Below are 26,538 nucleotides of genomic sequence, written 5' to 3' on the forward strand. Positions count from 1 at the left end.
AGAAGACTACGACTGGTGGAGCAATTTCAGGCCAAGTCAGACCTGATGCCTTTCCAATATACAGCAAACTGTCACGTAATATATTTGCCTTTTGCGATGGACTAGTCGATACTTTAGTCCTAACGTTCGCAGCTAGCAAGACCCAAGGTTTGGACGCCTAGGACTCTAGGTACATGATCCCCTCTTCGCCCCGTCCTCCCTTTTTATTCTTTTTCCTCTCGTTCTTCTCCCCTCGTCCGTCATTCTTCACCTTCCCCAGCTAGCGACCCCTCTCCCTCCCTCTCCCTTCCTCTCCCTCCCTCTCCCTCCCTCTCCCTCCACATGTCGTCATTAGACAACGGCAGTCCCGAGGTTAGACAAGAGCATGCTGTTGCCGCTACAAACAGCCGTCATTTCAAGTCTTTCCCCTCTTGTCGGAGAATGTTTCTCATTCGGGCATAAAGCTTTTCGTCTTCCCGTTCCCACGGTTTGTCCCTGGGAAAAACAGCCTTTCGTAGCCTGTTCAACAATGGGATGAGTGGTGCGTAGTATGGCGTGAAGTTATCGGTGATTGTCTTCATGAAGATGGCCTCTTTCGCCACAGTTCCCAGTTTGAGTTTTGCCAACTCATCAGTGTTAATATAATTCCACCTGTCAAACTGGGTAACAACCTCGCCCTTGCCGCGAGGGCCGTTATAGTGGATACATATCCAGAACAAGACCCAGAAGAATGACTCGAGATCGTGCATAAACGAGTGCTGCTCGCCGAGAAGGGCCCCAATAGCCATGAACGCTCTCGTTCCGGTCTTTCCCCCTGTCCCTGAGGTGCCGTCTCGTTTCTCTCTGATGGCGAAATCAAGATCAATCAAGAACGAATGCCAAGAGGGGTTGTCGCTATCTTCATTGATCATAAGATTGTTGATCGAGATATCTCTGTGGAGGATGCCTGCCCTGTGCAAGGATTCGTGCCCATTAATACAGCCTTCCAGCGCAGCAAGCAGCGCCGATAGAGAGCTCGCCTCGTAAATAGGTTTTCCATAGTCGCGGAGGATAACACGCCTATGTACCCGATTTGGCAGCGCGCTACTATCAGCTTTCGTAGGAGATGCCGAACAAGATCTCTTGCTGGGCGGCAGCGCGGCGCCAGTCTGGCTAGATGACCGCTTGAGGCTAGCGGTGCTGCTACGGCCTTCCCGTAGAGCACCTACTGTACTCATCCCCGGTGAAACTTCCGATCGCCCCGGCTGATAATTTGTTGCCTCCATGATGTTAAGGCCATATCGAACATTACTTCGGATCTCGTCGATTTCGCCACGGACAAACACGGTCTCATGGTGGTAGTACCGGGCGACGTTGACCACACCCTTGTCAGTCGCCTCCTTCAGTAGATCGCCCTCTTCCTCACGCTCCGTATGCTGCCAGGAATCCTTGATCACGAACTTGATCCCTGGTTCTCCTTCGCGATGCGCTACCCAGCAAGTTGTTGCCCGGCCGGCGATGCAAGGTGCCCGTCTTACCAATTTATCAATGACGAGCCGCTCTGTCTGACCGTTCCGCTTGATCGTAGCAAGTCGTCGGCCGTCCTGCATGGTGATCGTTGGGTCGAAACCAAGCTGTTCCTCGTTCATCCAAAGAAACCCAAGGACCGTAGAGACAAATTGTAACCCGTCTTTGTTAATGTCAAATCTCTCGGATGCGATCCCCCCTAGGCGGTCAAACTCCCATATCCTCATCAGTGACCCGTAGATAGTAAAGCCCAAGACGAATCGACAGGAGTCTTGAGCGGCAAGCACTTCCCTGGCGTACCTCCCGAGATCAAGCCACGCCTTCGAGGCTGTATCGGCGGACGGATTACTCTTCAGCTCTCCAGGTATAAGAATCTGCGACCAGTGACATCGAGAGTCCTTTCCTGCCTCGGGATCATCTACAAATCCAACGTCCAGTTTCCGCTCTGTTGTAGAACCCTGGATCGGCTTGTTAGGCTGGGCCAACGGCCGTCGCCTACGTGTCGGAGTCAACTTGTAGCCTTCTGCCAATACTGCCAGCTTCTCGCTTATGTCTGCAAGCCAGCTTAATACATTATCCTGATTTGCATCACTCGGCCACCCGCTCCACCCTTTACTGAAAAGGGGATTACTGCCTTCTGTACACTTATGGAAAACTGCCTTAGATGCTGCTTCAAGCCCTGCCACGCCTCCGAAGTATGTTTCGCAAAAACGAGGAATCCCGATATAAATAGGACCAAGCTCCGCCTTGAGGACCTTATCCATATATTGGTGGTATTCGGAGGAATTTGCAAAGCTGCTCGTATTATAGAGCCATAGGGTCTGTTGGAGGGAAGAGGTTATCGGTCGTAGAGGCGGGGTAGATTCGGTGACAGCATCGTAGACTCGGCTCCAGACGAGCTCATCGTCTAGATTGTCGGCAAGGGCGGCTTTCAGGAGAGCTCTAATACGGTCGAGGTCGGAGTCGTCGGAGAAGACGGCAGAGGTAAGCCGTAACAGGTCGCCGTAAAGATCCTTCCCGCTGCCACCAGAGCGGAGTGAATGCGGGGCTCGAAGGGTCAGCAGTGCCGAGAGAAGACTAATAGCGAGAATCTGGACATCTGAATGTCGGTTAGAGGAGCAAGCGGCATAGAGGCTATACTGATCCTACCTTTGTGGTCGAGTTGATCGAGTGTATCTGGCGCGTATGGGATGCTCTTGTTATCGCATACCGATCTGTATAAATCTCGAAAGGCCTCAAGGCTGTTCCCGATTGGATTTTGCTTAATTATCTCCGATCGCGATAGGTTTGCCATTGTGCTTAGCATGCGCTTCTCAATTGGAAGTGTAAGTGCGAAAGTGCGGAAGTGCCCAGCCATGAGTTATCGTCAGCAATTGGTCGGCCAAGGCACGTGAAAATGTCGTGTGGCCCTGGCGGACCCACGAGACATGCTGTGGGGCGGCCACCCACATGAGTTCAGCAGTTCTCGGTTGTTCCCCACCGAAAACCGCGTTCAACCCGTGCACGAGCGACGAGCGAACCTCTCGATCTACCTGGGAGGGAAAGCGCCAGACCCAAAGGAGTGGTCACCAGATATGAAGGCAGTCCGGGCAAAGATCAAATCCACAATGGCAACAGGAAGACTGGAGCTGGACGAGGAGAGACTGGATCAATCACAGTAGAAGAACTTGACTAGCGATACGTCACCTCGCAACCTTAACCAGCAGACCCCGCTTTAACTGCAAGACCTCCTAGCATCTCCAGTTCTCCATGACCGCGCTGATGCACGACTGCGCCCGGGGTCCGGCCGGTTCCTACGCTCATCGCCAGGGTGCTGCTCACCGGCCAGTATATGACGTGGACCTTTATAATATATCAATAGAATATATAATTATAAAGGCAATGTTAAGAATAATTATACTTCACATGGCACACCGCTCCTCTCATTAGGGCGCCGGGCTGTATAACTGCTCGCCGTTCTTCTTGAAGCCCTTGATGACGTCCTGGCCGGCCGAGCTGACGAGCCAGTCCGCAAAGCTCCGGGCGGTCTCGGCGTTGGCCGCCTTGGCGCCGATCAGCAGGTGTGCTGGGTTCAGCAGCGGGTCGTCGGCCTCGTCGGTCGCGGCCTTGTACACGGTCGTCTTGCTCATCAGGTTGGTGGGCAGCGAGAGGAGGGTGCCCCTGTCGGTGAGCGTGTACTCGTCGAGCAGGATGGCCGCCGTCAGGGCCTGGATGGGAAACGTGATGTATTGGTGGTACCAGGTCGAGTAGGCCGTTGCCCATGGTACCTGTGCCGTCGATTTTATTTTTATTAAAAAGCTTCTCGTCAGATTGTCCGCCAACAAAGGGGGATGGGATGCAAAAGGGACGTGGCAAGAATCCGTCGACTGCATACCTGTCCGATGCTGGCCCACAGGACCGACTCCTTGATGTTGGTCGCCGACTTGTCGTAGCGGCTCAAGAACCTCACCGGCGGAGTCGAGTTTGCCGCCTCGGCAGCCTGGTGCAGGTCGGAAAAGATGGTGTAGACGTCAGACTCGGATGAGATGTTGGCCGGGTTCGATGGGGGGCCGACAATGAGAAAGTGGTCCCGGAAGGCGTAGTAGCTGGGTTCGAGCGCGATTCCCTGGTCGATTGCGATCTTTTCGGCCGCCGGGCTATACGTGATGGCCACGTCGACGAGGCCGTCCTCCAGGTTTTTGATGCTGTACGTGGCGTCGCTTTGGTACCACGCTACTCGGAACGGCTCGGATCCATTGGAGACGCTATCTTCGATGAAGGCGTTGGCGAGGGCTGGAGCAGGGTAAGCGATTGGACCAAACTACTCCCTCAGTCTCTCTCTCTCTCTCTCTCTCTCTCTCTCTCTCTCTCTCTCTCTCTCTCTCACAAAACACAATGTCTCTCTCAGGATAGAGTGCGTTGAGTGGCTCTGATTACCTTCGATCAGGCCGCTCTGGCCGGCGCCTCCGTTGCCGATGCCGAGGTGGATGGGCCAGGAGGTGCCGTACCCAGCATCGTAGACAGCCGCAGGAGTGAGGGCGGCACCGATACACGGCAGTGCTACAGTTGCGAAAAATCGAAGTGACACCATGACTATGACTCTCCCAGTGGGCTGGGCCGATGCGGGTATTTGGGAACGATGTTGAAGGGCGAGCGCTGGTGCCTAGACCAATCCCCTGGCATCCGAGCGGGTCAGTACCTTACTTATAATTAGACCGTACGGAGTATTTCACTACCCACAACAGAGAGCTGCGATGACGACAGACACCCATCACCGTCGCCAAGCAAGAGCGGTTGCTTTTCTCTGCTTCCAGTGTGCTGCTACGCCCGTGATGTGGCACCATCATTGCCTTTTTTAGTTCACTCGGAGACACAGAATGGCTCAGGATCGCCAAACCCCGGGAAACTCCGCTCTCGCGTAACCGTACCCAACGAAAACGGGGGACCTTCGCGTGCTCACAGCTGACCAAGGTAAGATATGATCTGCTGAAGTCGGACGAAGTCGTGATACTAGTGAGATCGATCGGCAGTGGCGGTGAGACACATAGAATGTGTCCTGTACTGTGCATAACTACTAGGTATATTATATGTACATGCAGTATCAGTTAATTAATATGTAACGACGCGATTGACTAGGTAGTGAGCAACTTTGTTCGGAACCCGGAATTGTATTATAATTAAAAGAAACCGAACACCGCTACGGAGGTACGAACACAAACCATCGTCGGTTAATTATATGCAGAACAGTATGGCGCCGAGGGCCAGGGTCAGAGGCACAACAGTGTTGAACACGCCAATGTGGTCCGACATGGCGTTGGGCAGGATGCAGCCCAGGGTCAAACCCGCATTGAAGATGGTGGCGATGTAGAAGGCCAGCGACCGGTCGGTCAGGTGCCGGTTCTCCGGGTAGAATGAGACGTACAAGAGGATCACGGTCTGGCCGAGGAAGATGGCGAGGACGACGCGGGTGCTGAACCATGTCGGGATCAGCGAGACGGTCGGGACAAAAAGCAGGCCGGCGCCGATGCCGAGGCAGAATGCCTGGGCAAGCAACGCCTGCCAGTACTCTGTACAGAGCGAGAGCATCATGAGGCCCAAGACTACCAGGAGACTGCCGGTGCAGAGGAGGAAGCGGAGGTAGCCCCTGTCGTAAAGGGGCCCGGCGATGATGCCGGTCAGCTGGAGTAGGAAGGACTGGATGGAGCCAATCCAGGAGATATTGGACGAAGAAGTCTCGAACAGTTTGCCGGTCTCAAAGTAGGGTTGGAATAATTAATAATACGGGGAATGTAGATAGCAAGCCCCACGTGTTGAGATAATTAGATCACGAAGCCCCCGACGACCTGGAGCCATGCGACAAAGCCGCCATTAATTAGGAGGAGGATTTTGTGACGACACCTCTGCCAGATTTCTTGAATCATTGTCGGACTGCTTTGTGCCGCCGTCGCTGCCATTGTGTGGCGAAATGCGGTCTCGCCTCGGAACGGGGCGTTGTCTTGAGTGACTCGAGAAGCCATCTTGGTCGTGCGATCCGGGCGAAGCTAAGATGCAAGACGGGGTCAATTTACCATCATTTTCTCGACTCTTCCCCAGCAGCGGCCGACGAAATCAGGCATCGCGCTTATTACAAGCCCCTATCGCTAGGAAGCGCTCCAGAGGTAAGTCAACCAACAATCTAATACCTCAAATCCATCTTTTCTTCTTTTCACATAATTACTTCTAGAGCTCAGGATTGGATAGCCCAACCACGAGAGAACATGTAGGTTTTCCACAAGAACTGTCAGACGAGATCGAAAGAGACAGGGCCCTGCGTCACCTCTTTGCAGCCCGGCCGAATTGTGAAAATTTGGAAATTCTACTTAAAGAGAGTGGCAAGCCTGCCCGCTACACTCTCTCGGCCAACATTCAGCCGATCAGCAGAATGACACTTGACGCGCTTGCGGCACCGTACCCCTTGGCTGAGCTTCCTCAATCCGGCCTACATCCCGTCGTCTTGGCCCGGCTGATGCTCATTTTTGCCATCACGCTGCAGAGTATATCGGGGACAAAGACCAAGGGGCTCTTACAGTTGACTGAACCCGCCAGCGTGCTCATGCGCCGCTTGGTTCGGGCAGTGAGGTCGTGGGTAACGACAAACGAAGCGATGCATGGTAGCCTCGACTGCCTTGCCTGCATCATACTGGAAGGAATTTACGAGGTAAACTGTGGAAACCTTCGTCGGGGCTGGGCTGTATTCCGCAGGGCGCTCACGGTCGCCCAGCTGATGGGTCTTCACCGCTCTTCCCTGCCGCCGCTGCAACGTATCGACCGAGAGCTGGATGCCGACCCCGAGTCCATGTGGTTCGAAGATGGTCCGGGTCGAGCTAAGCATCGCTTGGAGTAAGAAGAAGGCTGACGCGGCGAAGCATGCGACGAAGGAGTGGCCTCTGAAGAAAGGGAGGGAGGCGACAGGCACCTTGTGTATGTACATACATACATACATACATACCCCTCAGACGCAGGGCCACCAATTCGGCCTGTGATTGAACAGCAACCCTGCTTCTTCACCCCACCATTTTTGCTCGCAGCCTCAACCCGACCCTCGGATTCTGGCGCCTGGGCCTCAAAAAATGCCAGACACAGAGCCGCAAATGGAGCAAAGGGCACAGATCATTCGCGCGCCCTCTCGCCCTGCCATCACGGAAAAGGTCGCCGTCTTCCTCGCTGGCATAACCATAGGCACGACGACGGCGGCGGCAGCAGCAGCAGCAGGCGCGGACCGGCGCGAGACCGTCACCCGCGCCGTCTCGCATCTGCCCGTCACCGTCCTCAACCCGCTCCGGCCGGACTGGGACGGCTCGTAGCGCGAGGACCCCTCGTTCGCGCCATTCCGAGAGCAGATCGAGTGGGAGCTAATTAGACATGCAAGAGCGCGCCGACCTGGTCGTCGTCTACCTCGGCCCGGGAACGGACGCGCCCAGGAGCTTGCTCGAGCCGGGGCTCTGCGCGCGCTCCGGCAAGGCGGTCGTCGTCGCGTGCCACCCGGGGTACAGGAAGCGGGGGAATGTGCAGATCATGTGCCGGCGGTTCGGGCTGGAGTACGTCGATGGGGAGGACGACCTGGCGGGCCGGGTCGTGAAGAGGATTGAGAGGCTACTCGAGCTCGGGAATTAGCTAATTCAGGAGAAAGGCGTGGTGGGTGGGAATGGATTGAAAACGAACGATGGGAATCAAGTTCGTGGAGTGCTGAGCCGGCGTGGCCTAAAGTAATTAATATTCCATGAGAATAAAAGTAGGCGATCATATTATTCTCAATCCTTGGGCTTGTGTAGTCGTGGGTTTGGTCGCAGTTTTTCTTGGCTATAAGTGGTGCATCTTGGTTTATTCGCGGTTCTCTCTGGCGCACGTATTCCCTTGATTAATTAATAAATCATCTCTCAAGCTGATAATTACTTCTGCCTTGCTCATTGTCTGTACTGTTCTGTACAGACAGCAAACCTAATTATTATCTGAATGGTGAAAAGCTGTGATGCTAAAGAGAGTGAGCACTCAACACTGCCTACTTGCCTGTTCTCGATATATGTACTGTTCAGTACCCTTTTCAGTAAGAAAGGCTAGGCGAATGAACGTTTAACTATCATTCATGGTCAGGATAAATGATCTCCAACGAGTGAAGTAGTGCGGCCCGTGCATGCCGTAGATTGCGCACGCCATCGAGTGGTAGTGGGGCGCCTCACTTTGTGCCCCGCTCCTCCACAATCTGGAACCAACCGTAGATTTTTGACTCATCAAAAGCTGCCACGCAGACCATTTTATAGGTCGCCCAAGACTACCACCCAACCCCTGCTGACGGCTGGATGAGCTCCCTCGCCAGGATTCGACCTTTCTTCCCTTCGTTCAGACCCCTTGTTTTCAACCCCCGGCTGTCACGGGGATTTTCTTCTTCAATGGCAGGCATCACAGTCCACAACTCGCTGAAGCCCGGCGCGCCGGTGCCCTTCGTGCCCAGGGAGGAGGGCAAAGTCTCATGGTATGCTTGCGGTCCGACCACATACGACCTAAGCCACCTGGGCCACGCTCGCAACTATGTCTCCACCGACATCATCCGCCGCATCCTCATGCATCACTTCGGTTTCAAGGTCAACTTTGTGGTAAGTGGCTGCAACCCGCGACCGAAAACGGAATAACGCGCTGACATCGCTGCCAGATGAATTACACGGATGTGGATGACAAGGTCGGTGTCCACACTCGGGCAGCCGCGGCAGTAACTGACCCTCGCAGATCATCATCAAGGCGAGGAGAAAACGGCTGCTCGAGCTCGAGAAGGAGAAGCCCTACACCCCCGAACAAATTCGGGACCTCGTCTTCAAGGCCTTCCAGGCGTATGCCGAGAGCAACCTCCCTCTCCTGACCGCAGAGGGCCAATCAGCCTTAGACGAGAATAACTACCTGGAGCGGCGAGATGCAGCCTACGGCCGTGTCCTGGCGGGTGGCACGCTGTCCGGGGAAGGAAAGCCGAGCGATGCCGAGGCCAAGGTGAAGATGCATCTCAGCAACATGGACTCGGCAGCCAAGTCCCTGCGGGATGCGTCCGGGTTTGACGGGGCCGAGGAGGTCCTCCTTCCGTACCTCGACTCTTTGTACAAGGAGACGATCGACACCAGCGACCAGACCATCTTCACCAACCTCACACAAGCAATGGAGAAGGCGTTCAACGACGACATGCGCGCGCTGAATGTGCTCCCGCCCGATGCCGTGACGCGAGTCACCGAGTACGTTCCGCAGATTGTCAAGTTCGTCGAGCGGGTGATGGCGAAAGGGTTTGCATATGAGGCCAACGGCTCGGTCTACTTCGATATCGCCGCTTTCGAGAAGGCCGGGAACACGTATGCCCGGCTTCGTCCCGAGAGCAAGAACGACAAGGCGTTGCAAGAAGAAGGAGAAGGGTCGCTGTCAAAGAGCTTAGAGGGGAAGAAGCGGCCCGGCGATTTTGCCCTGTGCGTTTGTTTCCTCAGTCGGTTGGTAAATGGCATCGGCGCTAACGAGGGACCGCAGGTGGAAGAAGTCCAAGCCCGGCGAGCCGTACTGGCCAAGTCCCTGGGGACCGGGGCGCCCTGGCTGGCATATCGAGTGCTCAGTTATGGCCTCGGACAAGCTCGGTGAACAGATGGATATCCATTCGGGCGGCATAGATCTGGCCTTCCCTCATCACGACAACGAGCTGGCCCAGAGCGAGGCCTACTTCCACGAGTGTGGAAAAGGCGAGCACACCTGGGTCAGATACTTCTTGGTATGTTTGTTCAAACCTCCGAGATCAGGCCACGCCTCGCTGTTTGCTAACGAGCAATACAGCACATGGGTCATCTCTCCATCGCAGGGAGCAAGATGTCCAAGAGCCTGAAGAATTTTCAGACCATTCAAGATGCCTTGGCGACCACCTACACTGCGCGGAACATGCGCATCGTGTTTCTGATGGGTCGCTGGAATGACGGCGTTGAAATTTCGCAGGACATGCGGAAACAAGCGGATAGCTGGGAGAGCACGATCGATGTGGGTTAACCCGTTTGCCCGTGGATATTCTCTCGAGTGCTCGACCGTTACTAACCGTCGTAGAACTTCTTCACAAACGTCAAGGCCAAGCTGACAGAGGCTGGGTCGATGACCGAAGGTGTCAAGAATCTCTCTTTGACTGAGGGCACCGGCGATAGCCTGATCGCAGAGCTCGAACAGGCCAAAACGGACCTTGACTCAGCACTGCGCAACTCCTTCGACACCCCCGGTGCAATGCAGGTGATCCTCCGGCTGGTCAAAGAGGCCAACATATACATGAACGACAAGTCTGCCCAGCCTAGCTTGCAGGCCCTCGAAGCCGTCGCTAGGTGGGTCACCAAGATCGTCGGCATCCTGGGACTCGACGCGAACGCGCAGCCGCCCTACGATGGGCTTGGGTGGAGTTCCACCAGCACCGCGGCAGCTGCCAACCTCGACCCTCAAACTGCCGTCAAGCCTTACGCGGGTGTATATGCTAAGGTGAAGGCGGATATCGAGGCTCTCAACCTCGCCGCCCCATCAGTTCAGAACCTCCTCCAGGGTCAGACGCCGGACGCCGAGTTCGCCGAGCTGGAGAAGAGCGGGGAGCGTGATGTGGAGAAGCTTGCCATGCCGTATCTCAGGGCAACTTCCCGGCTACGGGACGAGCTGCGCAGCATTGTGGCGACTCTTGAGCCGGCGAGCAAGCAGGCCGTGCTAGCGCTGAGCGACCGCATTCGTGACTACGACCTGACCGATATAGGAGTTCAGCTCGACGACCAAGCTGACAAGCCCAGCTTGATCAAGTTTGTGCCGGCGGCCAAACTCATTGCCGCACGCGAGGAGAAGGCAGCGCTGCTGGCTGAGAAGGCGCGCCAGAAGGAGGAGGGTAGGTGGTTCCGTTTTCTTAAGTGAGCTCAACAGTGCTGACCAATTTGAAAAATAGCTCGAAAGGCAAGGGAGAAGGCAGAGGAGGAGAAATGGGCCAAGGCCAAAGTGCCCCCCCAAGAAATGTTCAAAGGAGACCCCAAGTATCAGGAGTGGGATGCTGATGGGCTGCCCACCAAACTTGCGGACGGGACTGAACTGCCAAAGAGCCAGGCCAAGAAGCTAAGGAAGGAGTGGGAGCGGCAAGCGAAGCTACACGAGGAGTATCGTGTCAAGTTCGGGATCGGGAAAGAGTAGGGGCCTCTCGTGCCGCCTTGGAGATTATCACTTGATTGAGTATCTGCGAGGCAAACCTGCGTTGGCATTATTTCATATTCGGTGCACAAGCAACGCGGTCATTAAAGGGGATAAATAAATAGACCTGATGAGCAAGAGAACTTTTTTCTTTCCCCCGACGTTTGTATGGTTCGAATCAATTATTGGCTGATACAATTGATTGTCCCTTATTTTATTGTTTCCATGGTGCATCTCATTTCGTCAGATGACATCCGTACATGCCGCTGAAACGCATTCCGGAATGCATGCTGATGTTGATACCAAACTACCGGGGACCCAAGCCACAGTCTCCATCAAACACCGGGATTCCGCTCCAGGCACCAGAATAACTCGATCTTCTGCTGCGGGTTCAGGAGCGCTAATGCAGCCGTGGCCGTTGCATCAACCCCAGTTAGCTCCGTGCAACGGGCTCAATCAGGCAGGTCGGCCAGGGCGTAATCGTGTCGCCGTGCGGCACAGCAGTCCACTGAAGTCCGGAACGATGCGCCTACGGGCCACATATTGCGACGCTCCAGCGGGGTCCTTACCAGGGCATTTCCCAATCAAGTGCAACCTCGACACTGGCTCGCACCGCTAGCATGTCCAGAGGCGGGACAGGCCACGAGGGGAGGAGGGTTGCAGTGCAGCTCCGTGCCGCTGGATGATCGCGAAGAGCCCCTCAAACGGGCTTATCCGGATGTGCGGGTTTGCGACGGCGATGTCGCGGCTGCTGCTTTCCTCTCCGTCTTTTGTTATTTCGCTCTCGGACTCCAATCGCGATCCCTCCACCATCGCGACCATTGGCTCATCGCTGCCGTCCCCATTAACGCACGCACTGCTGCGCTCAGTAAACTCTCGGCCGTGCGACGCGACCCAGGACGCGTCGACCGCACCAGCTCAGAAGATCTCCAATTTCCGACAGCAGCTATGGGTAAACGGAGCAAAAACCACCCGCCGCGGGCCTACCACGACGGCCTGATCCCGGCCACGCACGACACTTACCAAAGCTACCCGGAGGTGGTTCCCGACGACTACGACCAAGTCAAGCACGAGAAGAGCTATCCGGAGCTCGCCCCGCCGCCAGATGCCGACTCAAAGCAGCAGCAGCAGCAGCAGCAGCAGCAGCAACAGCAACAGCAACTATTAGCCCCGGACGACCAACATTCCACCATCCTCCCCGCATCAAGCGCCCATAGCGCACACTACCAGCACCAAGAGCAGCAGCAGCAGCAGCAGCAGCAGCAGGAGCAGCAGCAGCAGCAAAGCCAGCTCTCGGGGTCCGGCGCGGGGGGCCTGCCGCTGTCGATCACTCCCGTGATCCCGGCGCTGCACCCGCTGCCGCGGACGTCGGGGGTGCACTCGCTGCGGCAGGCGTGGAGCGAGCTGGACGAGAGCGACGGCGACGGCGACCGGCGGGGCTCGCTCCGGTACCAAGAGGACCGCCCGGCGTTGTGGAAGCGCCCGATCCTCTGGGTGGTGGTAGTCATGACGGCCGTCATCGTCGCGCTGGCGGGGATCCTCGGCGGGGTGGCCAGCGGGCGGATCGAGACCGCGCTAGTTTCCAGCGGCAAGTCCAGGTCGGTGGTTCTCGCTTGTTCTTTATTTCTTTTGTTTTCCCTCCTCTCTGCCCCCTTCTCTCTCTCTCTCTCTCTCTCTCTCTCTCTCTCCCCTGCGCTGGAATGGCTGGAAGGCGACTGACGGAGAAGTCTTACATCTAGCAGCGGCGGCTCGGCGAGCTCGACACCGTCAGTGACGGATCCCACGTGCCCCAGCGCAAACAACCTCAACTACACATCCACTGCCGCGTCCACGCCCAAGACGTTCCGTGTACAGTGCGGCTCCAACTATCCGAATGGGGACGGCGAGCTTGGACGGCTCGACGATCCGGTGGATAATCTTGCAGGCTGCTTGGACGCGTGCGCGAAGGACAAGCGATGTGTCGGTGCGGTGTTTTCATCGGGGAGCCCCCCGTCGTGTTGGCTGAAGCAGTTCCTTGGCGTGGTCGACAAGGAAGGGGAGGCTAAGGAGATGGTTAGTGGAGTGCTCTGGCAGTAGCCTCGTCTGACCCGTGATTATTCTCCTTTTGTATTGGTTATGTGCAGTTCGGTTGCGGCTGGGGGTGTTGGGGTCCGGAGGCGTTGAGCGGGCGGCGGGGTGTGTTTTGTGTTTTGAGATACCATACTTGTGTGGGCTTATTCACGTCGGGGTATATGTACATATATTATGGGGTTTATGTATAATATATGTACATACATACGAGTTTGGCACTGTATCGATTATCACATCATGGAACCATTGGTTTAATTCACACAGTATTGGGACTTGCTTGAGGAGAGCGAGACGAATCATCATTCGTAATTGATGTACACCAACCTGGAATCACCGATACGGACAACCCTGTGCGGCGCTCTCAAGTGTTAACGTGGAATTTTGGGAACCTGGAAGGGCAACGCCTCATACCATGGAGCAAGACGCCCATGCTGCAAGACTCGAGCCCAATGGGTTGGCGACGTGGCAGTGCTGGAATTTCTCTATTTAAGTAATTAATCCCAAGCTCAGCGAACGACGGGAGGAAAAGACTTGTCTTGCGGCTTGAGCATGGTTGATAACATCGTGAGTTCATTGCCGTGGGAGATGCTGCTGGAAAACACGGTTGATTAATTAAACCGGATGTCGAAGGGCTGAGGCGTGTTTAATTACTTACGCATCAAACTCTCGATCTTTGAGAGAGCAGGAGTGAACGCTCCGCAGAACGGCCTAATAATAATACTGTAACCAAGGAGGCACAGTTGGCCGACGTCTATCTATCAGCCAAGTAAATTTGTGATCAAGGTGCGAAGTTCGATTGAGCGTTTTCTCTATCTCTCTCTGTACCTAATTGAACGAATATCCACCACGTGCCTCCCCCTGGTGTGTTCACAACCACCTCGCTCCGATGTGCAGGGCTGGCTCGCATCCACTCTACCATAATTATTATCTAGGTATTGTCTAAAGCCTCTCTACATCTGTCGATAAGTCCCATTCATCGAGCCCCATGCCTCTATCATTTCTTAGTCTCTTTCACAAACTTGGTGTGCCTCCCCGAAGCGACCACGGCGCCCCTCTCTCCGCGGGCGTCCACCTTGAAGATGCGGACCTCGGTAAAGGCCAGGTTGGAGCCGACGCGCTCCACGCGGCCCTCGATCTCGATCTCGTCGCCGAGCCGGGCCGACGACAGGTACGAGATGTTGATGTCGACGCTCACGCCGGTGGCGGCGCGTAGATCCCAGGCTGCAATGGCGAGCCCGCCGGCCCAGTCGACCAGCGTGGCGGAGACGGACCCGTGGATGCCGCCGGCCGAGTTGAGATGCTGGGCGTCGAGCCGCAAGCGGGCGATAAAGAGCCCCTTGCGTGCATGCGTGAAACGCACCAGCGGCTTTTCGGTCGGCGTGCCGAGGAGAAAGGCGTAGATGGGCGACGCCGCGCAGCGCGTCGCATGGTAGTGCTCGACGTGCGCCAAGATGGAAGGGTCCGAGTCGGATCGAGCGGCGGCGGCAGCGGCAGCCGGTGCTTGAGCTTCTGCTGCCGGCGCAGGAGTAGGGGCGACTTGGTCTTGAGTGGCCATGTTCTCTGGCTATATGCTCGGCTGGGTGCTTCCGTTGAAGTTGTTGCCGTGCTTCGTCGCAGCCGCTGATTGGGCGATAATTAATCGGCGATGGTTGGTTCTATCAGTCGACCGCTCGCAATTGTGCCCACTTTTCTCCACGTTCAAAACCGAAGTACCAAATCTACATTTATGTACTACTGTATTTGCAGGAGAATCCAAGCTGTGGAGCTCGCAGAAAATTAATGGCTTTTAGGAATGAAACCACCTTGATTCTCTCTATTTTGGTAAGTGTCTGTCTGTCTCTGCCACAACGCGACTTCCAAGTCGTTCATGATAGAGCAAAAGCCCCGCGCTAACTTCATCGCTCCTCTCTGCCGCTTTACCCCCCACGCTACCACGCCACCTATTCAAATGACTCATTACCTGAATCCCTGATGACTCACAGACATACCAACTATGAAGTACTATTGTTCTCTCTCTCGAGACATCTTTCCGTGCTTTCTTTGACCTTTCTGAAAATAGGAGTACGGCAAACGGTAATTAATGATCTCTCTTGGTTTTTAGGGCGCGTTCGTCAAACTCCTAGCAGCAATCCAGGCATGGGTAGCCGCGGCCAATCTCCGAGCGACGGCTCGCAGGCAACTCAGGACGAGAAGCCGCCGAGAGATCTATTCCTCGTTGACTTGCGGGCCAACGACACCAGTTTCCCCCACAACCCGACCTCTTTGGCGAGATCCTCCACCACCACTTCCTCGATGCCGGAAACGCTCATGACCCCCCTCTGGGCATCGAAACCGACATCCGATACGTCATCTCGGAGAAGGGTGGGTTGATGCCCAAGTTCCAAGATTTCAAGAACTGTCACGCGCTCTTGATCACCGGCAGCACGTACAGCGCCAGCGGCAACGACCCCTGGATCCTAGAGCTGCTCACTCTCCTGAAAGGTGGCTCCCCTGGAAGGAACAAGAGAAAAAAATAAAAAAGAATCAAAAAATGGGATAGAACCCTTCAGCTAACATAACCTCGGAGCTCTGGCTGCACCACCCACGTATGTGCTTCTCGGGCGTATGCTTCGGCCACCAACTCCCATGCCGCCTACTCGGATCCGAGATCGCGTCGGCGGCGCCTCCCAGTGATTGAGTATCATATTTTCAGATAGATCGGCACACGAGATATCAAGCACTACCACGAGAACAATTCCACTTTTCATCCTGCCCCCAAGAGATCGGTGGCATCCGAGCTGATTCTCAATTATGAGAACCTCCACATTGACTGAGCTCGGTCTCATCTCTCACAAATATTCAGGTTCGCTCTCACGCTCATCATGCCCTCAGCCTGCGCTTGAACCCCCTGAATACCTCTCCTCTTCTCCCCTGCCTACCCCAGACTTGAACCTCGGAATCGCGAAGTCATAGCTCGCTCCACCAGTGCCCCCCTTGGCCCCCCATGATACGCACCCAACAATGCAAAGCATGCCCACCGGCCGCAAGCTCAAAAGGCGTGATAGCTCCAACGACGTCCCATTGGCGCGAACTGATCCTTCAGCCCCTCCGCGAAGTCCTGGATCCCACCTTGATTGACACCATCTAGTCTCCGCAACTGGGAAAAACAGTCACCCACCACGACCGGCGATGCCCCGCGCGCGCTAAGCATGATCACTCACTGCCCGGCGCGGCCGCCCTCGGAAGGTCTCGGCATCTAGTCTTTTTCTTTGCCAAGTTTCGCGAGCATGAGACCCGAAAGCAGAACGGTAGAGAAAAACCAAGGGAAAAATTTAGGAAAAAAATAAAAGAAGGGACCAGGCTAGCAGTCTAGAATCAGGAGAGGAGTACTCGGTAGTGGGATGCCCCTCGTTGGATGGAGGGCTGGAGAACGCGGAGAAGCGGCACGCGGTTCGAGGGGGGGAGGCGGCAGGGATCCACAATTTTTCGGGCTCGCTGCAGCACGCTAACCTATCGGCCCGCCGCGCACATTACAATGTAGAAGAGAGAGGGGTCAACCTCCCCATGCGGGCACGTGTTGCTTCTTGGTAACCACTGTATGTACATACGTACTTGGTACACAGGCCTACCAGTTACCAAGAGCCTGGATAGTTTACCGGGGGCGGAGGGCGGGAACTGCGGGATGATGCGGTGCGCTAGTACGGATTGCGGATCGTGAACACACTGATAACACCCCCCTTTCCCCTCCCTTCTCTCCACGGGATCATCAGGTCGGCAGAGAACAAGAGGCCCACCAAGGGCAATGGAGGTGGATTCAGACCATTTCTTTAAGTGAAACAGGACGTTCAAGAACGGATCCCGGTCGACACCTTGAAGACTTTTGGCGTCTCGGTGCTCTGGCCCAGTGTACAAAATCTCCTTCTGCCCGTTGAACTTCTTCCTGTTCGGTGGCTTCTCTCCCACTCCCCTAGACCGTGACCGCGACCCGAGCCCGACCGTGATAATAGTGACGTGAATAAAGACCAGACACCAACAGACACCCCCTCCGACGAGTCAGGATTCGGGCCCCAACTCCCCTCCCCCCGAGTTCCGTTCTATAATATCCCAGCCCCCCATCCATACGCACACACAAACACACACACACACACACAGAGAGAGAGAGAGAGAGAGAGAGATACGACAGCCGCCATGGGTTCCAATTCCGACGACATCACCGTCGAAAATGTCGAGATCGTTGGCTTCGAAGTCATCGACCTCCGCTTCCCGACCAGCCTAGATGGCGTCGGCTCCGACGCCATGCACGTCGGCACCAACGGCTCCCATCCGTATGTCCGCCTCAAGACCAACCACCCAGACCTCGTCGGAGAGGGTATCGTAAGCCGAAACCCCAAGTACACCCGCGTCTCCCCCCCTCCCCCCCTCCTCTCTCACTCCCCCGGCAGCATGAGGAAACGTGAATCGTGATGTTTTTATACGAGAGAGAAAACAAATTCAAAAACACAAAACTAAACAAAATCATTTTTAAAAAAAAACAAACACAGGCCTTTAGCAACGGCCGCGGCAGCGAGCTGATCACGCTGGCACTCGACGTCTTCGCGCGGCGCGTGGTGGGCAAGACGATGGAGCGGCTGACGCGCGACATGGGCAAAACGTGGCGGTACATGGTGTCGGACTCGCAGTACCGGTGGGTCGGGCCCGAGAAGTCGGTGACGCACCTGGCGGTGGCGGGGGTGCTCAACGCGGTGTGGGACCTCTGGGGCAAGATCGTGGGCAAGCCGGTGTGGCGCATCGTGTGCGACATGACGCCCGAGGAGCTGGTGCGCTGCATCGACTTCCGCTACATCACCGACGTCCTCACCCCGGACGAGGCCGTCGCCATGCTCCGGCGCACCCAGGAGGGCAAGGAGGCCCGCCTGCAGGAGGCCCTCGCCAACCGGGCCGTCCCCGCCTACACGACGAGCCCCGGCTGGCTGGCCTTCAGCGGCGACAAGATGCGCGAGGTCCTGCAGGAGACCATCAGCCAGGGCTTCACCGTCTTCAAGTTCAAGGTCGGCACCAGCGTCGAAGCCGACCGCGACCGACTGCGCGCCGTCAGAGAGGTTCTGGGTTATGACAACGGGTATCAGATTATGATCGATGCAAACCAGGTGAGTTGCAATCCTCGAGAGCTTTGAAGAGAGAAAAGAAAGAGAGAAAGAAAGAACGCAGAATAAGAAGAAGAAAGGCTGACAAAGACTAGGTCTGGAGCGTGCCAGAGGCGATCGAGTACATGAAGCAACTGGTCGAGTTTAAACCCGTATTTATCGAAGGTAAGTTCTTCGATTACCCTGTCTTGTTTCCCGTTATGGTGTTATTTTATAATCCTTTTCTTTGCCCCCCCCCCCCCCCCCCCCCCCCCCGCCTTCAATTCTCTCTTTTCTTCTTTGTCTACCGGACCCGATCTGACATTCTCTCCCCCTCCCCTCCCTTTTTCAGAACCGACAAATCCCGACGATGTTCTTGGCCATGCCGCCATCCGCAAGGCCCTTAAGCCCTACGGGGTGGGCGTGGCCACCGGCGAGGCGGCCCAGAACCGCGTCACCTTCAAGCAGCTCCTCCAGGCCGAGGCGACCGACGTGGCGCAGATCGACGCGGTCCGGCTCGGCAGCGTCAACGAGTGCCTCGCCGTCATGCTCATGGCGCTCAAGTTTAACGTCCCCTGCGTGCCGCACAACGGCGCCATGGGCCTGACCGAGCTGACGTCGCACCTGAGCCTGATCGACTACGTCGCCGTCAGCGGCAAGAAGTCCATGCTCGAGTTCGCCGATAGCCACCGCGAGAACCTGCGCCACCCGTCCCGCATCGTCGACGCCCACTACGTCACGCCGCTGGAGCCCGGCTACAGTATCGGCTACACGGACGAGGCGCTCGAGAAGTACACGTACCCCAACGGCAGCTTCTGGCGGAGCGAGATTGGGCAGCAGATCATTGCGCAGCCAACAGGTGGCGAGCTGTAGCCCCCCGGTGCCCCCCTTTTCCCCCCTCCCCCCCCCCCCCCTTCTTTTTTTTTAGTCGGTAGTGGTATGATATTAGATGGTACCGCGTTACTTAAGGTACCTGTGGCGTTGTTGTGTGCACAAGTTCGGTGGTGCTATTGTTGGTGGTGGTGGTGCACAACTCTAGATGCAGACCGACAGGAGCCGTTGCTTTCTCTGCATTTCCTCCATGATGGAGAGCACCGTCTCGATGCTCGACCCGCGATAGGCCCATGGTCTCACGTTGTTGATTGCCAACGTCTGCAGTTCGTCAATGTCAGGAACAAATTGCGAAAGCGCGGGATTGCGGGATGCCAGTGTGAGAACCACGATAGCGCCTAGTGAACTGGTGACGTAAAAGTCAGTTACGGCTACGATTGCATCGAGGGAAAAACACGAGAGGGAGGTTTCCCTTACGACAGAGAAAATGTCCATGTGTACTGGCTCTGCCTGCGTAGGATCTCGGTCGTGTTGTGGAGGTAAGCCCGGCAGCTCTCGATACACACGCTAGCCTTTTCCAGGACGGTCGAGTTTGACACGTGCTGCAGGTTGTTTGTCACGATGTGGAGGACAAAGGGGCGGTGGATGATGTGTCTAGCCGCGTAGTACCGGATCCGCAAGACCCTCTCTCGGTCACTCCCCGTAAGTTCCGTCCCGAGCGAAGGCCGAGAGGGCTCGGGAATGGATTCGTACCACGAGTTGAGCTGTCGGTGGAGCTCCTCGCATACCGAAGTGACGGACGCGATCTCGGCCGCCGAAAGGTCGTCGGCAGCAGTGAGCGAGGTAGAAGACAGCGAGAGGACGTTCTGCTTCCTTGGGTACAAGGTATGGTGCACGCGATTGAGCAGGCGGCGAATGGATATCTCGGCCAGGTAGGCGGTCGACTGCGCCGAGTCAACGCCGTCGAAGCTCGGAAGGCTTGTCTGATCAATAAGCTGCTGGAGACCGCTCTGAGGGAGCTCGAGCTCGGCCAAGCGGTCGCACTCGACAAGGAAGCAGGACCAGAAGATGCGGAGGATGATCTCCTTGGCAGCAGGGTCCGCAGCTCGGGCGGACAGCCTATGTTATATGCTTCGGCGTCAGCCATGAATCCGAACAGCGAGTTTGTCGCACCTCTCTGGGGAATCCTAACCGGCAGAGTTTGAATTGCAGGAGCGAAGAGGCGGAATATATCAAGCGCCAGCTCTGTAGAGGACGGATGATGTAGGCGAAATACACACTGGCCAGCACCAGGGCTTGCGGCAGCAGCAGGCTGTAGTTTACATCCCATGACGACATGGATAACAAGAGCGGCAGCGCGGATTCCATGTAGGACATGCCTGGTGGTGACGTCTGGAAGCCCTGGGCACCAGGAGGGGCGAGCGCGGCGGCGCCCAGGGCGAAGACTACAAGGCACAGCACCGATTCGATGCTCCAGGGCTGGGAACAGTAATTTTCGTGAAAGGCATGATAAATCCGGGAGAAATCGGCCTTGTCCAGAATGGGATGATACTGGTACACCTGCGTAAAAAAGGCCGAGACAAGGCAGTCAAGGACGTCCTTGTCCAGCTCGGCCGGGCTTAAGGGTTTGACGGGCGAAGTGGGATGCACGGGCGCCCCGGGAGGAAACGAGTTGCGGGATTCGAGCATGAAGAACAGGTCAGCCGGGTACTCGCCGATGAGCTGCATCGTGGCAGGCAGGCGAAGCAGGTAGTTGGAGGACGTCTTGTGGCCGACGGGGATGGTCAAAGGCGCGAGCTCCGCGTCGGCGACGGAGCTCAGGTCCGGCTGCGAGTCGATGGGCAGCGGCAAGGCCCACTGCTGTGACTGTGAGGACCCGGCGCCGGCCAAGTCGTGGGACAGGATCCGGGCGGCCTGCAGGGTGGACGCCTGGCTCGCCGGGGATGTGGCCGCTAGGGCGCCGGCGGCCGACTGCGAGGCGATGGCGTGGACCCCCGAGGCGAGAGCGGCGATGCCCGGCAGGTGGTGCTGCAGCATCGTCTCAATCTCCTGCAGCCGCCCGATGATCTCGCGGCTGCCCCCGCTCGAGTCGATGCGCTGCGACGGCGTGTCATCGTAGTGGCAGTCGACGTCGGCCTCGATGCAGCTTCGGCACGATGGTCGACCGGCATCGCACCGGCGCTTCCTTGGCTTTCGTCAGTGGCTAAGTTCCGCCGTCTCGGTTCCACCAAGGGTCTAGTCCATGTGGGATACCTGTGGCGACAGTACGTGCAGGCTAGTGCGACTCGGCGCCGTTGGAAGCTCATCGCGAGGAGGAGAATGCGAAGCTGCTCTCGCAGTGAGCGGGCCGCTTTCCCCGCGTGGTGCCTACAACTAGGGCGGGAGGAACCGAGAAGTGGGAAAGTGTGGGTTCTGGATTCGTTGCTCCACCGGGGGGGAAGGGCGCTAAAAACAACTTGCGCATCCACCGCGGAATACACTAGGGGAACAGCACCCGACCCTGGTCCCCTTCCCCTCCCTGTCCGGCCATACTACGTAACGTTATCCTCAGGCATGGTTAACCAGGTTTCACCCAATCCTCAATTTCTACTACCCTAGTCGCACCCTTTTTTTTGATTTTCTCTCGACACGAGCACTCAATCTCAGGTGAGATGATTTACCGTTAGGAAGGAGCACAGCTCCTAATACTCGTCTCTCTCTCTCTGTTTGTGGCGGAGCTATTTTTTTTTTCCAGAATATCACCACATCAATTTCGATAATAATAACGTTCCCTCGGTCAAAAGCCGTCGCTCATTCTCCCTTCCAGAATCAGATAATTGAAAAGCGGATCAGGCCCCTTGCAAAAATCAGGCGTTCTTCACCCAACACCAGTCGATCACGTCCTCAAGCCTCCTTGCTGATACCCTGGTGCTGAGCCGCGGCAGCGTTTTCGAGAGCCTGCTTGTCCAGGACGCGCGTCCCGGCCTCCTCTGCCGCGCCCTCATCGATACGACGAGCCTCGGCGTCGATGAACGCCTGCGGCCGACGGCGCTGCGTCAGTTCGCGCTTGTGGAACACAAATGGCCCGGGATTCGACATGAAAATCTCGTCCATGTCTTCGAGCGTGCGCCGCGAGGTCTCCGGGTACAGAAAGTATACGACGGGGAAGTAGGCCCAGCAGATGACGGCAAAGATGAGGTAGAATCCCCACTTGAGGTTGTCGACGCCCACCTTGGTGAACTGCGTCACGATGAAGCCACCCATCCAGTTGGTCGCCGTCGCCGCCGCCGCGCCCCGAGTGCGCCACCCGAGCGAGTTCACCTCCGAGTTGTACACCCAGGGCACCTTGGCGAAGCTGGTGCCGTAGAAGAAGTAGTAGAGGAAGAACATGGCCGTCGTAGCGTTGCCCATCTATATCTGCCAGTCAACAGGCAGCTGGGAACCAGAGCTTAGACTCTCGAGTCCTTACCTGTTTTTTGTCCGCTTGCCCGACCTGCCCAGCTCGAAGGCACATGGCCGCGACAAGATAGCAGGCACCCATGGTGCTGGCACCGTAGAGCATCATCCTGCAGCAGCCGAGTCAGCCATTGCTTCACGCAAGGTGACGAGGGAGAAGTATAATAAATAACCGAATAACAAGATGGGGGACAACTCACTTTCTCCGCCCGAACCGGTCAATAATCAGGATGCAGCACAGGGCTGCGCCAAAGTAAATGGTGCCATTCACTCCCGTCATCAACCGCGACATCTGCTCGTCGAAGCCGACACTTTGCTGCAGAAGGGTCGGCAGATAGTACCCCAGCGCGTTGACGCCCGAGAACTGCTGCATGAACTGTGTGCCGCACGACAGGAGCAGCCGGCGCAGGTTCTGCTGCCTGTCTCTGAACCGGATGACGTCGCTGAACGGCGGCCGGTCCTGGCGCTCGTGCTGCAGCGCTGTGCGGATCGAGAGGTACTCGGCCGTCACCTTGTCGTCGCGAATGGTCGCGTCCTTCCCCTCAAGCCGGGCGATCACCGCGAGGGCCTCATCGTGCCGGTTCCGCAGGAGCAGCCAACGGGGCGACTCGGGGACGAACAGGAGGGCGATGGACACGACCGCGGGGAAGATGAGCTGGAAGCCAAGCGGGAAGCGCCACTGCAGAGCGCCGCCCGAGAAGTAGAGACCGTAGTTCATCCAGTTGGAGAGACAGAAGGCCGCCGTGTTGCACACGCTCTGCACCACGACCAACTTGCCGCGAACTCCCGGGCGGGAGCACTCGGCTTGGTAGACGGGACACGTGGAGGAGGTGAGGCCTGGGAGAATGAGAGGTCAGCAAACATCGGGGCACTCCGCGCGAGGCCCAGCAGGTACTCGGGAATAACCTACCCATGCCAAACCCGTTGATCACGCGGCCAATTATCATCTGCGGCAGGTGCCACGCCACGATCTGGAGGATAGCGCCGACGACATTGCAGAGGAGGCCGAGTGCGATCGTCTTTTTGCGGCCGAGCTTGTCGCCGAGGGTGAAGGCGAAGATGGCTCCGCAAAAAGCGCCAAGCTGTCATGTACAAAATACAACGTAGCTTTCGTCAGCTCGCGTTCTCGCTCCGCTTCTCTCTGCTGGGAAGACACCATACCGAGAAGCAGCTGGAGGTGATGCCAGAGATGTTGGCTTTGTTGGTCTCGGGAAACCAGTGCTTGAAGTCGGATGAGATCAACACGCCCGAGAAGACGCCCTGATCGTATCCAAACCATGCCATGGAGGTCGCGTTGACAACGGTGATGCAGGCGATCAGCCAGTTGCCACTCAGGCCGTCAAAGAAGCCCATCTTGATTGCTATGGCCGGCACTGCCACAAACGGGATAGGGACGAACGCGCGGCTTCGGACTCTGAGAAATGAATTGAGAAGCAGGAAAAGGAGGAGAGGGCGCGTTCATATAGGCCTGACTGACTAGAGAGTCGAAACCAAGTGCGGCCGGCAACCGAGTCTGATCAAGCGCGTCGACGGCTCTGTTGGTCTTCGCATCTGACGGCGCGACCACTAGCTCCCCCGTGTCCGTGATGCCGATTCCCAGAGCTCACTAACACTACGCGCTATCCGGAGACGGGTCCAGCTTCGGTTGGTGAGCCTCGTGGAGCGGTGGAGTTTGGGCGAATGGCTCTCCCCATGGGGAAGCGGGAGCTATGTGGGTCGGCGGATGCATTAGTGTGTGTTATCCAGTCTTCTTGTGCACAGCATATGTTGCATTAGCTATTAGGCCGTCTTGTGAATAACTTGGTGAATGAGAGACCCCAAGACCCCTGTCCAGAGATAACGTTAGCGCCGGGTAGCGATGTCCGGTGCGGGTGTAGGCGGCAGCAATTCCGCCACCGAAACCGGTTCCCTGTTTCGGCGCGGGGAAGCGGCACAGTTCGAACCGTTGAACGGATTACGAGGGAGCATTCCCAGAGTCGGCTTTTTGATTTACTAAGCTCCGTGACCATGAACGAACGGCAGTGGCTCCCATTTGTGCTCGAGGCGTCGCAGCCCAGAGGCACAACGGTGGTGAAGTTTGTGTACCAGCAAAATTGACCATTTTGTTGCTAGTAGAAGAACGAGATTGATATTCCAACTGGATCCGAATCCAAACAAAAATCAACTTTGGTTTGCGCCTTAATTAGACGAGACATAGGGTAGCAGGGTAACACGACAACTGCTCGCACATCATGACAACTTCACCGTACGTCAGAGGATCATTCGCTGCTCGCTCCGTCGTTATGCCTACAGAGTATCTATACTGACTCGTTGGACAGAGAATATGTCCTCGTCACCGGTGCGACCGGCTTCATCGGTGCGCACGTTGTCGACCAGCTCCTCAGCCGGGGTATCAGGGTTCGCGGCGCGACGAGGTCGATGGCCAAAGGCGAAGCCATGATGAAGGCTCGACCGCAGTACGCCGGAAAGCTCGACTTTGTTCAGATCAGTGATTTTGACCAGATGAACAACAACGAGCAGTTGAGCATCTTTGACGAAGCCGTCAAGGGGGTCGATGGCATCATCCACACAGCGAGCGTATGGAATTGATGCCCCTCCATCCCCCGGTTCGGTCAATGACACTAACGGCCCTTGCTCGCAGCCCTTGACCTACAACACGACAAACAACGAAACCGAACTCATCCTCCCAGCCATCAACGGCGTCCGCGCTCTCCTCGCCGCCGCCGCCGCCGCCAACCGAGACCCCAATAACAGGCGCACCATCCGCCGCGTCGTCCTCACCTCCTCCTTCGCCGCCGTCATGGACGCCTCCCGCAAGGCCCCGCCGTATTTCACCTACACGGCCTCGGACTGGAACCCGCTCAGCTACGCCGAGGCGGCCGACCCGTCCACCAGCGCCGTCGTCGCCTACCGCGGCAGCAAGAAGTTCGCCGAGCTGGCCGCCTGGGACTTTGTGCGCGAGCACGGCGGCGGCGGCGGCGGCGGCGGGTTCGACCTCGTGACTCTGTGCCCGCCCATGACGTTCGGGCCGGTCGCGCACCCCGTCGAGAGCGTGGAGCAGCTGAACGAGTCGAACGCGATGCTGTGGAAGGTGGCGAGCGGGACGCGGCCGCTGCCGGTCGCGCGGGTGCCCTTCTGGGTGGACGTGCGCGACGTGGCCAAGGCGCACGTCGAGGCGCTCCTCCGCCCCGAGGCGGGCGGGAAGCGGTTCCTGCCGGCGGCGCCGGAGCGGTTCACGTATGCGCTCGCGGCGCGCATCGTGGAAGAGGAGTTCGAGTGGGCCAAGGGCCGGGTGTCGACGGAGGAACAGGTCGTCGACGAGAGTCACGGGGTGGATGGGGAGACGGCGGCCAGGGAGCTGGGCCTCGAGTATCGACGCTTTAGGCAGACCGTCGCCGAACTGGTGGCGCAGGCTGCCACCATGAAGGGGTCAGGGCTGACATGACTTCACTCTCGGCCATTGGATCCTGCAATCGTCAAGCTCCGTGCCTTATCAGGAACTGGCAGGCCACTGTTCATATGACAATGGTCTTGCGCGTGTGATACCGGTCCTCAGACACGTTGGTCTTTATCAACGATTGAATGCGTCCTTCCAAGAGACATGGGGCACCACATGCTCCGTACGTCTGACCTCTTCGCTCTCCTGTTCATTGCATTAGGATTTCAGGGGGGACTAAGAAGCCTGGCAGGGGGGATGGGGGGTGGGGGTGGGGGAACCAAGGGTCCGGTCCCTGGCCATGAAGGATCAAAGACCGTTGGAGTACTGAACCAAAGTCGCAATTACGGAGTATTACTTCGTAGTGTAAGTTCAAAAAAGTAAACTCACATGTCGCCTGATAACTTCGACGACAACTTTAAGATTTGCCTGCTGCGGCGTGATGGCAGCTAATTAGGGCAGCAATAACACGCAGCAGGCCCATCAATCCTGGCTATATTTTCTTCAACG

The 26,538-nt window shown here is 56.9% G+C and overlaps 14 protein-coding genes across 14 annotated transcripts; 8 read left to right on the plus strand and 6 right to left on the minus strand.

Moving 5' to 3' along the window:
• Window positions 1–389: 389 nt before the first annotated feature.
• P884DRAFT_285132 (uncharacterized protein) lies at window positions 390–2,780 on the minus strand (the record flags this gene model as incomplete). Its single annotated transcript, XM_069443746.1, has 2 exons — window positions 390–2,584; window positions 2,635–2,780. Coding segments are annotated over 2 exons (2,341 nt in total), but the record flags the coding sequence as incomplete, so codon positions are not given.
• A 583-nt stretch (window positions 2,781–3,363) lies between these two features.
• Window positions 3,364–4,640, minus strand: P884DRAFT_224081 (uncharacterized protein). Its single transcript, XM_069439583.1, has 3 exons — window positions 4,402–4,640; window positions 3,860–4,257; window positions 3,364–3,752 (listed from the first exon to the last, which is right to left on the minus strand). The coding sequence occupies exons 1-3, from the start codon at window positions 4,553–4,555 to the stop codon at window positions 3,411–3,413; spliced, it is 894 nt and encodes a 297-aa protein (XP_069297680.1). The 5' UTR covers window positions 4,556–4,640; the 3' UTR covers window positions 3,364–3,410.
• A 556-nt stretch (window positions 4,641–5,196) lies between these two features.
• P884DRAFT_200139 (uncharacterized protein) lies at window positions 5,197–5,736 on the minus strand (the record flags this gene model as incomplete). Its single annotated transcript, XM_069438276.1, has 1 exon — window positions 5,197–5,736. A coding segment is annotated over one exon (540 nt), but the record flags the coding sequence as incomplete, so codon positions are not given.
• Window positions 5,737–6,385: 649 nt separating this feature from the next.
• Window positions 6,386–6,847, plus strand: P884DRAFT_269873 (uncharacterized protein; the record flags this gene model as incomplete). The annotated part of the gene is made up of 2 exons (XM_069442304.1): window positions 6,386–6,585; window positions 6,706–6,847. 2 exons carry the CDS (start codon window positions 6,386–6,388, stop codon window positions 6,845–6,847), a joined length of 342 nt encoding a protein of 113 aa, XP_069297682.1.
• A 247-nt stretch (window positions 6,848–7,094) lies between these two features.
• P884DRAFT_277731 (uncharacterized protein) lies at window positions 7,095–7,617 on the plus strand (the record flags this gene model as incomplete). The annotated part of the gene is made up of 2 exons (XM_069443113.1): window positions 7,095–7,268; window positions 7,375–7,617. 2 exons carry the CDS (start codon window positions 7,095–7,097, stop codon window positions 7,615–7,617), a joined length of 417 nt encoding a protein of 138 aa, XP_069297683.1.
• A 773-nt stretch (window positions 7,618–8,390) lies between these two features.
• P884DRAFT_200262 (tRNA synthetases class I (C) catalytic domain-containing protein) lies at window positions 8,391–11,157 on the plus strand (the record flags this gene model as incomplete). Its single annotated transcript, XM_069438283.1, has 7 exons — window positions 8,391–8,594; window positions 8,651–8,677; window positions 8,725–9,440; window positions 9,499–9,733; window positions 9,796–9,993; window positions 10,057–10,861; window positions 10,919–11,157. The coding sequence occupies 7 exons, from the start codon at window positions 8,391–8,393 to the stop codon at window positions 11,155–11,157; spliced, it is 2,424 nt and encodes an 807-aa protein (XP_069297684.1).
• Window positions 11,158–11,842: 685 nt separating this feature from the next.
• Window positions 11,843–13,610, plus strand: P884DRAFT_259731 (uncharacterized protein). Its single transcript, XM_069441377.1, has 2 exons — window positions 11,843–12,752; window positions 12,897–13,610. The coding sequence occupies exons 1-2, from the start codon at window positions 12,103–12,105 to the stop codon at window positions 13,228–13,230; spliced, it is 984 nt and encodes a 327-aa protein (XP_069297685.1). The 5' UTR covers window positions 11,843–12,102; the 3' UTR covers window positions 13,231–13,610.
• A 387-nt stretch (window positions 13,611–13,997) lies between these two features.
• P884DRAFT_259732 (HotDog domain-containing protein) lies at window positions 13,998–15,004 on the minus strand. The gene has a single exon (XM_069441378.1). The coding sequence runs from the start codon at window positions 14,777–14,779 to the stop codon at window positions 14,219–14,221; it is 561 nt and encodes a 186-aa protein (XP_069297686.1). The 5' UTR covers window positions 14,780–15,004; the 3' UTR covers window positions 13,998–14,218.
• P884DRAFT_329802 (uncharacterized protein) lies at window positions 15,005–15,438 on the plus strand (the record flags this gene model as incomplete). Its single annotated transcript, XM_069445651.1, has 2 exons — window positions 15,005–15,045; window positions 15,326–15,438. Coding segments are annotated over 2 exons (152 nt in total), but the record flags the coding sequence as incomplete, so codon positions are not given.
• Window positions 15,439–15,485: 47 nt separating this feature from the next.
• On the plus strand, window positions 15,486–16,037 carry P884DRAFT_200553 (uncharacterized protein; the record flags this gene model as incomplete). Its single annotated transcript, XM_069438304.1, has 3 exons — window positions 15,486–15,705; window positions 15,774–15,826; window positions 15,921–16,037. Coding segments are annotated over 3 exons (390 nt in total), but the record flags the coding sequence as incomplete, so codon positions are not given.
• Window positions 16,038–17,391: 1,354 nt separating this feature from the next.
• On the plus strand, window positions 17,392–19,199 carry P884DRAFT_243658 (enolase C-terminal domain-like protein; the record flags this gene model as incomplete). Its single annotated transcript, XM_069440331.1, has 4 exons — window positions 17,392–17,577; window positions 17,745–18,350; window positions 18,443–18,512; window positions 18,679–19,199. The coding sequence occupies 4 exons, from the start codon at window positions 17,392–17,394 to the stop codon at window positions 19,197–19,199; spliced, it is 1,383 nt and encodes a 460-aa protein (XP_069297689.1).
• Window positions 19,200–19,630: 431 nt separating this feature from the next.
• On the minus strand, window positions 19,631–21,463 carry P884DRAFT_200294 (uncharacterized protein; the record flags this gene model as incomplete). The annotated part of the gene is made up of 3 exons (XM_069438285.1): window positions 19,631–20,276; window positions 20,350–21,342; window positions 21,411–21,463. 3 exons carry the CDS (start codon window positions 21,461–21,463, stop codon window positions 19,631–19,633), a joined length of 1,692 nt encoding a protein of 563 aa, XP_069297690.1.
• Window positions 21,464–21,877: 414 nt separating this feature from the next.
• Window positions 21,878–24,247, minus strand: P884DRAFT_224101 (general substrate transporter). Its single transcript, XM_069439584.1, has 5 exons — window positions 23,754–24,247; window positions 23,503–23,674; window positions 22,793–23,429; window positions 22,606–22,702; window positions 21,878–22,547 (listed from the first exon to the last, which is right to left on the minus strand). Exons 1-5 carry the CDS (start codon window positions 23,943–23,945, stop codon window positions 22,041–22,043), a joined length of 1,605 nt encoding a protein of 534 aa, XP_069297691.1. The 5' UTR covers window positions 23,946–24,247; the 3' UTR covers window positions 21,878–22,040.
• A 422-nt stretch (window positions 24,248–24,669) lies between these two features.
• Window positions 24,670–26,277, plus strand: P884DRAFT_329806 (uncharacterized protein). Its single transcript, XM_069445652.1, has 3 exons — window positions 24,670–24,837; window positions 24,911–25,169; window positions 25,234–26,277. Exons 1-3 carry the CDS (start codon window positions 24,824–24,826, stop codon window positions 26,035–26,037), a joined length of 1,077 nt encoding a protein of 358 aa, XP_069297692.1. The 5' UTR covers window positions 24,670–24,823; the 3' UTR covers window positions 26,038–26,277.
• The last annotated feature ends 261 nt before the right edge of the window (window positions 26,278–26,538 follow it).

This window comes from Thermothelomyces heterothallicus, assembly GCF_042370625.1.
Source record: "Thermothelomyces heterothallicus CBS 202.75 unplaced genomic scaffold P884_scaffold_11, whole genome shotgun sequence".
Classification (NCBI taxonomy): Eukaryota; Fungi; Ascomycota; class Sordariomycetes; order Sordariales; family Chaetomiaceae; genus Thermothelomyces; species Thermothelomyces heterothallicus.

What these genes read in the sequence shown, in the direction of transcription:
- P884DRAFT_259731 (XM_069441377.1), top strand. Translation starts at nt 12,103, where the DNA reads ATGGGTAAACGGAGCAAAAACCACCCGCCGCGGGCCTACCACGACGGC. An exon ending in GTTTCCAGCGGCAAGTCCAG is followed by an intron (nt 12,753 to 12,896) that starts GTCGGTGGTTCT and finishes TACATCTAGCAG; the next exon opens with CGGCGGCTCGGCGAGCTCGA.
- P884DRAFT_224101 (XM_069439584.1), bottom strand. Translation starts at nt 23,945, where the DNA reads ATGGGCTTCTTTGACGGCCTGAGTGGCAACTGGCTGATCGCCTGCATC. An exon ending in TCACCTCCAGCTGCTTCTCG is followed by an intron (nt 23,675 to 23,753) that starts GTATGGTGTCTT and finishes TGTACATGACAG; the next exon opens with CTTGGCGCTTTTTGCGGAGC. An exon ending in GATCAACGGGTTTGGCATGG is followed by an intron (nt 23,430 to 23,502) that starts GTAGGTTATTCC and finishes TCATTCTCCCAG; the next exon opens with GCCTCACCTCCTCCACGTGT.
- P884DRAFT_224081 (XM_069439583.1), bottom strand. Translation starts at nt 4,555, where the DNA reads ATGGTGTCACTTCGATTTTTCGCAACTGTAGCACTGCCGTGTATCGGT. An exon ending in CCAGAGCGGCCTGATCGAAG is followed by an intron (nt 4,258 to 4,401) that starts GTAATCAGAGCC and finishes ACCCTGCTCCAG; the next exon opens with CCCTCGCCAACGCCTTCATC. An exon ending in TGTGGGCCAGCATCGGACAG is followed by an intron (nt 3,753 to 3,859) that starts GTATGCAGTCGA and finishes TCGACGGCACAG; the next exon opens with GTACCATGGGCAACGGCCTA.
- P884DRAFT_329806 (XM_069445652.1), top strand. An exon ending in GCATCATCCACACAGCGAGC is followed by an intron (nt 25,170 to 25,233) that starts GTATGGAATTGA and finishes CCTTGCTCGCAG; the next exon opens with CCCTTGACCTACAACACGAC.
- P884DRAFT_259732 (XM_069441378.1), bottom strand. Translation starts at nt 14,779, where the DNA reads ATGGCCACTCAAGACCAAGTCGCCCCTACTCCTGCGCCGGCAGCAGAA.